The sequence below is a fragment of the Sinocyclocheilus grahami genome, unplaced genomic scaffold (genome assembly GCF_001515645.1).
Source record: "Sinocyclocheilus grahami isolate Dianchi unplaced genomic scaffold, SAMN03320097.WGS_v1.1 scaffold392.1, whole genome shotgun sequence".
In the NCBI taxonomy this organism is placed as follows: Eukaryota; Metazoa; Chordata; class Actinopteri; order Cypriniformes; family Cyprinidae; genus Sinocyclocheilus; species Sinocyclocheilus grahami.
Genome location: NW_015505571.1, coordinates 16,703 through 32,329, shown reverse-complemented (window position 1 = coordinate 32,329; position 15,627 = coordinate 16,703). Strand labels below are relative to the sequence as shown.

The window sequence follows — 15,627 nt, the reverse complement described above, 5'->3', positions numbered from 1 at the left end:
TTTTCAGTAATTTATCAAAATATTTAAAAAAGGTTTGCTGCATGGTTAAAATACGCTATGTGTATTAAAAAATGGGGAAATTGTATTATTTAATTCAGAAATAGGCCTAATGCCGACGTGAAATGTTTACAAACATAGCTAGGCTATTTTAGTTCCCCTCAACAAATCCTTTCAATTAACAGTATTTAGAAAAGAACAAGAATTACAAATATAAGAAGCTATAGCAATATAAACGACAAGCCAAAACGAATTAATTTAGGCTAAAACCAAACTGAAACCACAGTTGGGTCTCTCATTCCACACAAAATCAAATGTTTTTGTATTCGCGATGTATTTGAATGGCAAATTATTATTTATTATTTACTTCACTCGCGTTCCAATATCCACGTCAAACAAAATGTTTTGCATAACATCACGGCAGTGTGGTGATAACGCTTAACAGCACAGATTTTTCTACATATTTTTTTTACTACATTTTTTTTTTTCCATATGTTTGACCGACTGTATTTTATTATAATAATGAACAGGCTGCATTGTCAAGGTAGCAACGCTTAACTGTGTGCGCGCATGCGGCGCCGGCGCAATCACTTACATTTTTTCCTTCTAACAGTGGAAGAAACTACTTCTTTTAGTCATAAAGATAAACGGAATTGTAAAAGGTTTGCCTTTATTTGTATACATTAACAATAAAAACAAATGTTTGTGCTTTTGTAAAATAAGCCTAAAGAAAAATAGGATGCCGCTGTGTGCCGTCTGGTTTCCTTTCGCACAGCACAAAAATTAACCGAAACTCTGCATACTAGGCTACTAAAAATATGTCTGTCCATCAATCTCTTTGTGCCTCGTCTGTCTGTTCATCTGTCTGTCTGTTCTATCCTTCTGTATGTCTGTTGATTAGAATGAACCACAGATAGACAGAAAGACAGACCATCTAATGTTCTGTCTATCATTCAGTCTATGGTTTGTTCTGTCTGTCTTTCTGTATCTTTCATTCTGTCTTTAGTTCTATCTATTTCAGTCTATCTATTATTATGCCTGTATATCTGTCTATCCCTCCCTCTGCTCTTTAACTCTCTGTCTCACTGTGTCGTGTTAGTCAGGTCAGGTTCATATATTCTGGAAAGAAGGATGAACAGAAGTTTGTGTAATGTTGTCACCTTCAGTCCATTCAGACATTCATTGTTGATTTTTCATTTCATTAGCCTTTGCAGACTCTGCTAAACCACATTTCACAGACTGTCTCACATTTAGATCTCTACATCACACCCCAATAAACATTCTGAACTGGTTTATAGCACATTAACATGTTTATTCACTGTTACTTGATTTAATGAGGTTGAAATTCAGCACATATCACGATGCAATGTCATTGGTGTTTATTATCACCCCTGGAGCTTTCTTTACTGTTTCCCCTAATCTTCATTCCTCTCTGTCTGTTTGTATATCTATCTGTCTGTCTGTATATCTATATTTCTGTCTGTCTGTTTGTATATCTATCTGTCTGTCTGTATATCTATATTTCTGTCTGTCTGTTTGTATATCTATCTGTCTGTCTGTATATCTATATTTCTGTCTGTCTGTTTGTATATCTATCTGTCTGTCTGTATATCTATATTTCTGTCTGTCTGTTTGTATATCTATCTGTCTGTCTGTATATCTATATTTCTGTCTGTCTGTTTGTATATCTATCTGTCTGTCTGTATATCTATATTTCTGTCTGTCTGTTTGTATATCTATCTGTCTGTCTGTATATCTATATTTCTGTCTGTCTGTTTGTATATCTATCTGTCTGTCTGTATATCTATATTTCTGTCTGTCTGTTTGTATATCTATCTGTCTGTCTGTATATCTATATTTCTGTCTGTCTGTTTGTATATCTATCTGTCTGTCTGTATATCTATATTTCTGTCTGTCTGTTTGTATATCTATCTGTCTGTCTGTATATCTATATTTCTGTCTGTCTGTTTGTATATCTATCTGTCTGTCTGTATATCTATATTTCTGTCTGTCTGTTTGTATATCTATCTGTCTGTCTGTATATCTATATTTCTGTCTGTCTGTTTGTATATCTATCTGTCTGTCTGTATATCTATATTTCTGTCTGTCTGTTTGTATATCTATCTGTCTGTCTTTATATCTATATTTCTGTCTGTCTGTTTGTATATCTATCTGTCTGTCTGTATATCTATCTATCTATCTATCTATCTATCTATCTATCTATCTATCTATCTATCAGGGATGTTCATTTTAACCGGTTAACCGACCGTAAGAATTTTGACCGATTAATACAATCAGTTAAACGGTTTAAAAAGTCATTTAATTATTTATTTTTTCAGTAATTTATCAAAATATTTAAAAAAGGTTTGCTGCATGGTTAAAATACGCTATGTGTATTAAAAAATGGGGAAATTGTATTATTTAATTCAGAAATAGGCCTAATGCCGACGTGAAATGTTTACAAACATAGCTAGGCTATTTTAGTTCCCCTCAACAAATCCTTTCAATTAACAGTATTTAGAAAAGAACAAGAATTACAAATATAAGAAGCTATAGCAATATAAACGACAAGCCAAAACGAATTAATTTAGGCTAAAACCAAACTGAAACCACAGTTGGGTCTCTCATTCCACACAAAATCAAATGTTTTTGTATTCGCGATGTATTTGAATGGCAAATTATTATTTATTATTTACTTCACTCGCGTTCCAATATCCACGTCAAACAAAATGTTTTGCATAACATCACGGCAGTGTGGTGATAACGCTTAACAGCACAGATTTTTCTACATATTTTTTTTACTACATTTTGTTTTTCCATATGTTTGACTGACTGTATTTTATTATAATAATGAACAGGCTGCATTGTCAAGGTAGCAACGCTTAACTGTGTGCGCGCATGCGGCGCCGGCGCAATCACTTACATTTTTTCCTTCTAACAGTGGAAGAAACTACTTCTTTTAGTCATAAAGATAAACGGAATTGTAAAAGGTTTGCCTTTATTTGTATACATTAACAATAAAAACAAATGTTTGTGCTTTTGTAAAATAAGCCTAAAGAAAAATAGGATGCCGCTGTGTGCCGTCTGGTTTCCTTTCGCACAGCACAAAAATTAACCGAAACTCTGCATACTAGGCTACTAAAAATATGTCTGTCCATCAATCTCTTTGTGCCTCGTCTGTCTGTTCATCTGTCTGTCTGTTCTATCCTTCTGTATGTCTGTTGATTAGAATGAACCACAGATAGACAGAAAGACAGACCATCTAATGTTCTGTCTATCATTCAGTCTATGGTTTGTTCTGTCTGTCTTTCTGTATCTTTCATTCTGTCTTTAGTTCTATCTATTTCAGTCTATCTATTATTATGCCTGTATATCTGTCTATCCCTCCCTCTGCTCTTTAACTCTCTGTCTCACTGTGTCGTGTTAGTCAGGTCAGGTTCATATATTCTGGAAAGAAGGATGAACAGAAGTTTGTGTAATGTTGTCACCTTCAGTCCATTCAGACATTCATTGTTGATTTTTCATTTCATTAGCCTTTGCAGACTCTGCTAAACCACATTTCACAGACTGTCTCACATTTAGATCTCTACATCACACCCCAATAAACATTCTGAACTGGTTTATAGCACATTAACATGTTTATTCACTGTTACTTGATTTAATGAGGTTGAAATTCAGCACATATCACTATGCAATATTTCCCCTAATCTTCATTCCTCACTTTCCTCTTTTGCCTTCTCTCCTTTACCCATCCTTGTCTTTTCCCTGCTATCCCAGCATGCCCTGCTCTCTTGTGCTCTCCTATCCTCTCCTCTCTTTCCCCATGTTCTGGAGGTGAGGTAGACCTGGAAGTCTTTCTGCAGGGCTCTGTTTGATATGTTTGATATATTAGGTTGTTATTCTGTCCAACTATATATCAAACATATTCCTACAGTGCCCTGCTCTGTCTCCAGACTTGTGTGTGTTCTGTTTATGACTTGTTCATGAACGTGTGTTTTTGTGACTTCAGACAGATCAGTTTGTGTAGGTGGCACGCAAGGGTGTGTCTTAGGTCCGTTAGAATTGTGCCATTTGCTTTGACGCTGTTGATTCTGAACAGTGTGAACCTAAGAATTGGCACCACCATGCCACAAGGTGTCACCCTCAGATCACTTTGTTGAAGTTACATCTCACCTTCTCCCTTTCATCGCCTTGACTGTGTTTGGAATAGCATACTGCCATACTACTCATACTGTTAATGCAGTATGTAGTATGCTGTTTGCTCCAAATGTTCATTAAAAGTTCAGTATATAACAAGAGCACACTGCAAGGATTATTATACCCCACAATGCACTTAATACAACCTTCCATTTACAGTTTTATAAATGAACCAGAAGTAATATTGACAACATTTTCAACATCACTAATCATTATTTTATCAAACTTTTAAAACAAAATGGATTCAAAGTGCAAAGTAAATGTTATTTTCACATCATGTGACAACAGTGTGGCATACTGCTGTTAGAAACATTTTTAATTTCTGTATTACCATCTGTTTCACTTACTGTTTTTAAAAATGTTTGTCTGTATATGCTGCACAGTATCCAGTAGGCTAGTATTCCATTTGGAACATAATGAAATAAAGTGTTTGTTCAAAATAGCATATTATCATACTACTTGTGCAGTTTTATTGCAGTATGCATTATATAAATTTTTCAATGTATGCACATATGCATGGAATATCTACTGCATTTACCAAAATGTTTACTGCAAATGCCAAAATCCACACTGCATGGATTACTATATCCCACAATGCAATTTTTTTCAACCTTCCAATTCCAGTGTCACATTTCATGCATACAGAAAATAAGCATTCTGTGCACCATGTACATGCTGCATACTCGAAGTGTATTACAAGCAGACTAGTAATATGTTATTCTGAACAAACTATTACTCTTTGGTTGTATCGTGGAACGCATGTCAACCTTCAGGATGTGGTGTTTGATTAACCAGTTGGTGAAAATCTGTGTGTCTTGCTAAAAAAAAAAAAAAGATTCATAGTATAATAACAGATAATAAAATCTCCGTTCCCTTAAATGGTTTTGAAGTAATGGCTTGGTGAGAGAATTGTTATCAATTAGCATAGATAAAGCAAGAGTATTCATTACACTTAATAAGGTGATAATCCACAGTTTGTTATATCTCTTGCTTTCTTATTTTCGCAGCAAGCCGATGAGTCTCTTGACTTTGAGGAGCAGATCCTGGAAGCGGCGAAATCCATCGCTGCAGCAACCAGCGCTCTGGTCAAATCTGCATCGGCCGCCCAGAGAGAGCTCGTAGCACAGGGCAAGGTGCTAAAATCATTTAACGCATATATTTTTTACACGTACAAAGTTTTCTACTTTTCAGTGTTGTTATTGCTATTATAAATCTTTTTGTTAATTGATATAAAGCTGAAATAACACTTCAAAAATTGAAACAGAAATTGCCTTGGCAACTAACTGAATTAAATAAATCGCTAAAATTATTCAAACTAAAACTGAAATAAAAATAAATTAAAGCTAAATAGAAAAATTAACTTGAAAATTTCATTTAAATTTAAAAATAAAAGCACAATTAAAGATATTAATACGTTCTATAATAGTACATAAATAACATTGACACTTTTTAATATTTTTGGTATTTGATGTAGGTGGGCTCCATCCCTGCCAATGCAGTAGATGATGGCCAGTGGTCCCAAGGTCTGATATCAGCAGTAAGTTGAAGTTATCACCATTGCAATAGATGTAAAGTTGCTTTGACCAGAAGCATCAGCTAAATGACTATTATAATTTGAATCCTTCCCTCTTTTAGGCTCGGATGGTTGCGGCCGCCACTAGTAGCCTGTGTGAGGCTGCCAACGCTTCAGTCCAGGGTCACGCCAGCGAGGAGAAGCTCATTTCCTCTGCCAAACAGGTGGCGGCTTCCACCGCTCAACTGCTGGTGGCCTGTAAAGTCAAAGCAAACCAGGACTCAGAGGCCATGAGGAGATTACAGGTTACAATCACTTGAATAATACAAAATTATATGAGTTCTAAGTGAAAAACAACAACTAAGTTGTAGTTTATTATTATTATTTGTTTTTTTGTGTTTGCACAGGCTGCTGGTAATGCCGTCAAGAGAGCATCTGACAACCTGGTGAAGGCAGCGCAGAAAGCAGCCTTCGATAAATCCGAAGACAACAGCGTCGTGGTTAAAACTAAATTCGTAGGTGGAATCGCTCAGGTGAGATTCTTCCCATGTTCCCACAGAGAAAAAAAAGTCTGAATCTGTTCGTCCACAGCAGTTTTTGAATATTCCTTGACTTCTGAAGTGATGCTGCTCAATTGAAAAGAGATTTGACATTTAGAACTGCATTGTGGATCCATCAGCGGGATTTGAAAGCTGTGGATTTGTACCAAGCATCTACAGCTGGCATCTTACGCCGGGCCGCTGTATCCACAAACAGCTCATTTTCACGTTTCATCCCGGGCCAGATGCACAAATTAAAGACTGTGTGTCTGCCTATTCAAAGCTTCCTTCCTCCCAGAATGCCTTCATGTCTTGTCTTCATCTTGAGAGGGCACTGGAATATTCTTAACATCTGAGAAAGTCCGTTGAGTGGATGGCGTGAGTGTTTGCATGCACCCTCGAATCGTTGCCAGCACAACAAAAAGAAGTTTTTGTACCGAGTCAGTCCCTCTTCAGAAGGTCAAGCCTTGATCTAGCCGTCCCATTCCTTAAATCCACAAAAATGTTACACTCTTTGGATAATAACTGGATGTCTATTGCAGATCCAGTCCCACTTTTTTTGCAGTACAGTTATGCTAAACTTACACATTCCAGTAAAGAATATGAAGCGTTTTCTATCTGTCACTAAGAAAGCAGCAGAAGGAAAAACTACTTTGGGGGGGGAAAAAACTGGAAGAAAAAACATCCCTTGGCATTTTTCCTTGGCTATATGTAGTAAGCGTTATTTATGTATCATAGTACTGCAAAAGATTTGGCTGTCTTCATCTAAGGAAACTGGTTTTAAACAATCGGCAGGACTGATTGCAGACCAAGTTTTAGATCTGAAACTTTAACATTGTATACAAATATTGGCACTCATTCGTGAAACATGAAAAGAAAGAATTTCTGTACACATTGTTTATAAAACAATTCTTGCGTAAATTGTTGAGTTAATGCTTGAAACACGCAGAATCTGTGTAAATCATTCTTGCATAAATGGCATTCATCTGCTATCGTTTGCATTCATGCAACACAAGCAAAACTAATTTGTACAAACCGTTATTGCATGAATTGCCATAATGATGTTGTATTTATTTATTCACAAAACACAAGCAAAAAGAATTGGTGGTAATTGTTGGTAAAAACCATTCTTATGTAATTTGATGCATTTGTCACATTCATGCATATGAAACAGAATGAATGAATCTGTGAAAACCAATTGAATTCATCTGCATTTCTTGCATGCATGCAACTTAAGCAAACAAACCTGTATAAAACATTCTTGCATAAATTGCCACAATGATCTGCAGTCATATTGCATTTGTGCATGAAACAGAAAAAATGCATTTTATAATTGCTCATAAAACCATTCCATTACAGTCATTTGTTGCATTATCATCACGTTCATGAATGCAACAAGAACAAGTTTGTGTAACTCATTCTTGCGTAAATTGTATTCATTTGCATTTGTCGCATTCAGAGAACACAAGTCAAAAAAAATTGTGTAAACTGTTTTTGAGTACATTTTTGCATTCATTCATGGACCATAACCAGAAAGAATTTCTATGGTAATCTTTCTTACATAAATGGTCATAATCATGTTACATTCATGCATGAAACGAGTAGAATGAGTTTGTGTAATTCATCTGTGAAACCATGTTTGAACTGATCTTAATTCTAGTCTGTAAACTGTCACATTTACCATTCATGTTTTTGAAACATGAGCAGAAAGAATCTGCATGTTTGTAAGTCCATTGTAACGTACAATTTTGCATGTGCATTCTCATGTCATGTCACAGCGGAAGGAATTTTTTATAAATTGTTCGTAGTTATATCGCAGTGCAACAATTTACACAAGAATCGTTTTTTTTAATGATTTACACAGGAATTTGTTCTGCTCAATTTTCATAAATGTTGCCTATTCAGTGACTAATAGTTTTGCATTATTTCCAGATCATTGCAGCACAGGAGGAGATGCTCAGAAAGGAGAGGGAGTTAGAAGAAGCCCGGAAGAAACTCGCCCACATCCGACAGCAACAATACAAGTTCCTGCCCAGCGAACTGCGAGAAGACCAGAGCTGAACACGCCTCGTCTGATTGGACGTGATATCCATCGGATCATGATTGTTATGGATGATTGACTGCTCCTTATATACAGAGCTAGAGATGTCACACGTCATTGGTTGTGTAACTGTCAGGTGACTTGTTAAAGTTAAATGTGATTGGCTCACATGGGACTACCGCCACTGATTTGGCTGTATGTTGGGGTATGAATGGATTTCGTCTTACATAGGGCTAATATTTTTTGTTCTTGTTTTTTTAATCATGTATTAAGGTGTTAAGCACTTGTTAGAGGTTTGATCGAGCGTGTGCGTGATTGTGTGTTTTATGTATCAATAGTATGCCACACATTGGCGATATCTTACCGTAAGAATCTCGATAACTAATCCTACACAATGTCAGTGTGTCATGTTTTATAATGCAACCAATGTGAAACTATTAATATCTGAAGCTGGAAGCCGCAAACCAGACAAAATTTACTTATAAAATTTACTTATAGTGTGATGTCAGACCATAAGCTTTCATTATTCGCTCGCGTGACGATAAGCTTCAAACGCCTCTTGAATGCACTGCTCGATTCATACATGTGCCACTCTAGAACTGGATTATGTTAGCAAGGTTATGAATTCTAGCTAGCTATAAGGAAAGAATGTACTGGTGCTCTTTGTCGTGTTATTTATTCTTAGCAGAACTTTATTCGAGTAGCTTCCAGCTTCTCTTTGCTTTTGTAGGTCAAGTTGAGGGCTCTACGGATTAAGGAAGTATCATGTCTTTCAGTTCTTTCAATTCACGCAAATTGTTTCATTCAGTCGTCTCTTCATACCTCAGCTGTATCCTAGATTGTAAGGTTTCCCATGGTTCCTCTGGGTGTGAGCTTAGTCAGGTGGGCAGGAATGAGGTTTGCCCAAACACAATGGATATGTTCGGATTAACACACTACCATACTACTCATACTATTTCTGCAGATGCATACTTTGCACAGTATGCAAAGCCTCAATTTTGGCCGATTTCAAATTGACACACTACATATCTTTTTTTATATCTTTTATATGCATCAAAATTTAAAAAATAATAATAATAGAATAGGCCTATTTGAAAAAATGTGGGGGAAAAAGTGAAACATTTCAAGACGGTTGGACACAAATTAAATGTGCATAATAATTAGGTCATGTTTCAACAATATAACACACTACACTTTGCACAGTATGCAGATTTTCTTTATTGAAATAACCAGATGACCTACTATATTTGCCAAAATGTGCAGTATGGAGAAACGGTACACTGTGTGGAACACTATATCCCACAATGCAGTGTGCTCAAATTCGTTTTTTATTTCCAATGTGATGAATGAACAGAAAAATAATACCAGACACAATTTTGGCTGTATTCGAAATAGCATACTAGCATACTGCACATCTTTAATTTGCAACAAAATTTCCGTATTTTTTGCACATAATTAGATAAAAATCCGAAAAACCTTTTGAAAGCAATCTGAATTAAATGTGTTGAGGTGTGTCAACGATATAACACATTGCTGATTGCATACTGCACACTATTCAACATGCTATTTTTTTAAATAGTAGACAGTAAACAGTGTATACTATTTTAAGTATTGAATACGCAGAATGCTAGCATTTCATTCCAAATATAACCTGCATCTAGAGCTGTGTTAGAAGAAGAACTTTACACAAATTGCGTCAAACAGGCTACGTGGCAAGGTCATGTGACAACAATTTAGCATACTTACCGTCTGAAATGTATATCATTGAATCTTAATAATCCACTGTTTCACATGCTATTTTTTAAAACAATAGTAGGCAGTATACAGTATATACTGTGCAGTATGCAGTACGCGGAGCGCTAGTATTCCATTCTGAACGCAGCCAGAATCTCAGTGTTGTACTTTCTAATATCACAGCTCTCATAAAACACATATGCTCGCATTTGTAGTCTTTTTGAGATCTACTTTGCAATAGATCCACCGCAGATCAACTTCCTGTTTGAGATTGTACCTGCATGGCTGTTAGGAACACAGCACGAAGCGCAGTGTAGTCTTACCTGCAAATAACACATCTCTTCTGCTTATCATGTATCGTGAAAATCCCAGTTTCAAACGCCTCTTGAATGCACTGCTCGATTCATACATGTGCCACTCTAGAACTGGATTATGTTAGCAAGGTTATGAATTCTAGCTAGCTATAAGGAAAGAATGTACTGGTGCTCTTTGTCGTGTTATTTATTCTTAGCAGAACTTTATTCGAGTAGCTTCCAGCTTCTCTTTGCTTTTGTAGGTCAAGTTGAGGGCTCTACGGATTAAGGAAGTATCATGTCTTTCAGTTCTTTCAATTCACGCAAATTGTTTCATTCAGTCGTCTCTTCATACCTCAGCTGTATCCTAGATTGTAAGGTTTCCCATGGTTCCTCTGGGTGTGAGCTTAGTCAGGTGGGCAGGAATGAGGTTTGCCCAAACACAATGGATATGTTCGGATTAACACACTACCATACTACTCATACTATTTCTGCAGATGCATACTTTGCACAGTATGCAAAGCCTCAATTTTGGCCGATTTCAAATTGACACACTACATATCTTTTTTTATATCTTTTATATGCATCAAAATTTAAAAAATAATAATAATAGAATAGGCCTATTTGAAAAAATGTGGGGGAAAAAGTGAAACATTTCAAGACGGTTGGACACAAATTAAATGTGCATAATAATTAGGTCATGTTTCAACAATATAACACACTACACTTTGCACAGTATGCAGATTTTCTTTATTGAAATAACCAGACGACCTACTATATTTGCCAAAATGTGCAGTATGGAGAAACGGTACACTGTGTGGAACACTATATCCCACAATGCAGTGTGCTCAAATTCGTTTTTTATTTCCAATGTGATGAATGAACAGAAAAATAATACCAGACACAATTTTGGCTGTATTCGAAATAGCATACTAGCATACTACACATCTTTAATTTGCAGCAACATTTCCGTATTTTTTGCACATAATTGGATAAAAATCCGAAAAACCTTTTGAAAGCAATCTGAATTAAATGTGTTGAGGTGTGTCAACGATATAACACATTGCTGATTGCATACTGCACACTATTCAACATGCTATTTTTTTTAAATAGTAGACAGTAAACAGTGTATACTATTTTAAGTATTGAATACGCAGAATGCTAGCATTTCATTCCAAATATAACGTGCATCTAGAGCTGTGTTAGAAGAACTTTACACAAATTGCGCCAAACAGGCTACGTGGCAAGGTCATGTGACAACAATGTAGCATACTTACCGTCTGAAATGTATATCATTGAATCTTAATAATCCACTGTTTCACATGCTATTTTTTAAAACAATAGTAGGCAGTATACAGTATATACTGTGCAGTATGCAGTACGCGGAGCGCTAGTATTCCATTCTGAACGCAGCCAGAATCTCAGTGTTGTACTTTCTAATATCACAGCTCTCATAAAACACATATGCTCGCATTTGTAGTCTTTTTGAGATCTACTTTGCAATAGATCCACCGCAGATCAACTTCCTGTTTGAGATTGTACCTGCATGGCTGTTAGGAACACAGCACGAAGCGCAGTGTAGTCTTACCTGCAAATAACACATCTCTTCTGCTTATCATGTATCGTGAAAATCCCAGTGGAATCTTTTAAGAGTGTGTAATTCCCGTTTCATTTCCTGTTTGTGTTGCGTAGAATAACGTGTGGCACTTAAAAGATGAGAACTGACTGTTGTGACTTCAGATCTGGACTGCATTGTGTCATAGTGCCTTATTCTGACTTCTGCAGTAGCTCAGTGTGTGCAAGTTGCTCTTTTATGCTGCTTAAGGACCAGATTTCACTGGAATTTAATGTTAAGGTGTTTCGGATCAGCAACAGAGCTCCGTCTACCAATACTGAGCAAGTATAAGCATCGTCCGTCTTTAAATGCGTGAAGCAGATGTCCTTTGTCCTGTTCGAACTAGCTTTGGATGTGTACAGCGTTGTTTCCAGTCTAAGCCGAGTATGGTGACTAAATCTGACGTCCATTGGGCGGCCGTTTGATTCTGTTCTGCAATATTGTACCTACTGAGGCCTAAAGAAGCACTTGCCTTGGCAGGCCGCTATACTGCCGCACGATTAACTATTTAGATGTACAGCTTCACTACAAATGAACAAACCACGAGTAGGAAAAGGAAGGATGTGATTGTTTCTGTCAGCACTGACTGCTTTCAGCTTGTCCACGTGAAGTAGAATATTAAAGTGTCCCAAAAAAGAACAAGGTTATCTTGCTTTTCATTTCAATAAACCACGTTTTTTTTGTTTAGTTTTTTTACTTCGAGTTATAGCTATAATGAAGATATTGCAATATGTGGTTGAACATGTGGTAAACAGCAAGAACTATCGCCTTCTTTTGAACTAGAGTTAGGGCTGTCTTTAATCAACTGACATAGTGACATTAATAATGATAATAATAATAATGAACATTAAAATGCTGTATGTATAATATTTATCTGGTCACGAAAGTATTTTTTGTATTGCCCTGAAAATAAAAAGTTTCAACAAAGTATAATTTGTGAAAGCATTTTTTTTTTTTTTTTTTTTTTTTTTTTGTGGGGTTTTGATAATTACATGATGATAATTACACCGGATTTTGATAATTATAATGTTACATTTTTTTAATCAGTTAATAGGTAACACTTTATTTTAGTGTCCTTGTTATACATCTTATGTGTCATTACTATAGTAATAACTATTCCTAAACCAAATTATAAGCTTAATTTTATAGTAAATGTTAATTAATATTAGTCAGTATTTAGTTGTATAATTACACTGTAACGAGTGCACATACAACAATTGTATGTATATAGCCTACATATAAATATATGTGTGTGTGTGTGTATTACACACACTATTTATTGTAATTATTCAATTGTATTTTATCTTTTATATTACATATATATAATATTTTTATTAAAGGGTTTTAAATAACTGGAAAATAATACTGTTAAAAGTTTTATCTTTAAAAAATAGAAATATTACTATTATTATTATTTATGTTTGTATTTATTTTTCAAGATAAAATGTTACCAGTGTTATATATTTTTTATTATTCTTTATTATAATTATTTTTGTATTTCTTTTGCCGTGTAAATTTTTTTTTTTTTTTTTTTGTGGGGTTTTGATAATTACATGATGATAATTACACCGGATTTTGATAATTATAATGTTACATTTTTTTAATCAGTTAATAGGTAACACTTTATTTTAGTGTCCTTGTTATACATCTTATGTGTCATTACTATAGTAATAACTATTCCTAAACCAAATTATAAGCTTAATTTTATAGTAAATGTTAATTAATATTAGTCAGTATTTAGTTGTATAATTACACTGTAACGAGTGCACATACAACAATTGTATGTATATAGCCTACATATAAATATATGTGTGTGTGTGTGTATTACACACACTATTTATTGTAATTATTCAATTGTATTTTATTTTTTATATTACATATATATAATATTTTTATTAAAGGGTTTTAAATAACTGGAAAATAATACTGTTAAAAGTTTTATCTTTAAAAAATAGAAATATTACTATTATTATTATTTATGTTTGTATTTATTTTTCAAGATAAAATGTTACCAGTGTTATATATTTTTTATTATTCTTTATTATAATTATTTTTGTATTTCTTTTGCCGTGTAAATGGATCTTAAATAATAATAATAATAAATAAATAAAAGCTATTTTTTTATCATATCTACCAGAAACCCCTAGCAACTAGGCTACATAGCAATCTACGAACTTTTCATTAAATGTGGCATAAGTTAGACCAAAAAAAAAACACTTTTGCCTGTTGCTCCAGTTTTGTCTAGACTTGGTATAGAGCAGCTGTGGTAAGTTTTAAATGCATCTCAAAGTTTTTGCTGGGATTCCTGTGTGTAAAGTGGTAATTATATCCAAGTACACACTAAACCAAGCAAATGCTCACAGTGTTTTTACGACCATTATAAATATTTAGGCTCAGAAATATATTCACATCCTTTCACTTACATGTTCTGCGTTTTATTTCGTCAGCATAATTAATAAGGGCGTGTGAACGCGTTCGACGCAGTTGGTGCAGCTCGAGATGTGACACATTCTCTCCGGCAGGTGGCGCTGTTACTTCATGTGTTGTGGTCACGGTCATTCTGGGAATTATATTGCGGATGGCCAAATTACAGTCTATGTGACCAAAAAAGGACATGTGGCAGCTTTTGCTTCGACTCCCGACAGCGAGCTATAAGAGAACAGCATGTTCGACCAAAATGGGAGAGTATAACGAGCGTTAAACGTGATTTCATTGCCATGTTCTTAAGTGATAATCAACAAATTGATACTGTTGATATGAGATGAGACAGAAACATACATACATTATTTACTCTTAATTCTATCCATTAGTTCCCATTCTAGATATTAAGGCCAGACAGATGAAGTCCAACAGACTAGAGTAAAGCTTGTCTAATGAAAACCATATTAGGCTGCTGAAGTGTGTTGTAGGCTACTTATGAGTCCAGCCTACTTAAAAAAAAAAAATAATAATAATAATAACAAAGCCCCCTCAAAAAGAAAAGAACAAAAATTGCAGCCATTCTGTCTCTACAAAATGCACACCATACAGTACATAACGCAGTAAAAGGAGGGACGTTGGTTTTGGCTTTTGGCTCAGATTCAGTCCAAAATCCATGAGATATCAACCATCTTCCTCCAGTGTGTAAATCTGAATGTTCACTGAATACTGAGCTCAGCTGAGGTCTGTGTAGCTCTGTTCAGTCACGTGTGAAGCGGCGCATGACCTTTAAAGAGGGCATATGATGCGATTTCAATTTTTCCTTTCTCTTTGGAGTGTTACAAGCTCTTGGTGCATAAAGAGGATCTGTAAAGTTGCAAAGACTAAAGTCTCAAATCCAAAGAGATATTCTTTATAAAAGTTAAGAGTCAGCCACGCCTACCTAAAACGGCTCGTTCTAACACGCTCCCACATATCTACATCACGATGTGGGAAGATTTGCATAACGCCGCCCAAATGTTCACGCAAAGAAAGAAGGCGTAACTTTTATTCACACGCTTGAGGTATTCGGCCAATCACAACGCACTGGATAGCTGCCCAATCAGAGCACACCTTGCTTTTCAGACAGAGGAGCTTTGTAAAAATCGACGCGTTTCAGAAAAGCGGGCATAGAGGAGAAACAATAATGTACGGTATGTGGAAAATAATGTGTTTTTTTACCTTAAACCACATAAACACATTTCATTACACCAAATACACAAAATAATGTTCTTTTTAGC

At 35.2% G+C, this 15,627-nt stretch overlaps 1 protein-coding gene across 1 annotated transcript in view; it reads left to right on the top strand.

Annotated features, from left to right (window-relative positions):
* The window catches only part of LOC107550205 (talin-2-like), an 85,338-nt gene extending 74,951 nt beyond the window's left edge, over nucleotides 1–10,387 (top strand). The window contains exons 48-52 of the mRNA XM_016231446.1: nucleotides 5,202–5,327; nucleotides 5,669–5,731; nucleotides 5,830–6,012; nucleotides 6,115–6,240; nucleotides 8,179–10,387. Coding sequence (XP_016086932.1) covers nucleotides 5,202–5,327; nucleotides 5,669–5,731; nucleotides 5,830–6,012; nucleotides 6,115–6,240; nucleotides 8,179–8,307 — 627 coding nt within the window. The 3' untranslated portion in view covers nucleotides 8,308–10,387. The remainder of the gene's footprint in view (nucleotides 1–5,201; nucleotides 5,328–5,668; nucleotides 5,732–5,829; nucleotides 6,013–6,114; nucleotides 6,241–8,178) is intronic.
* The last annotated feature ends 5,240 nt before the right edge of the window (nucleotides 10,388–15,627 follow it).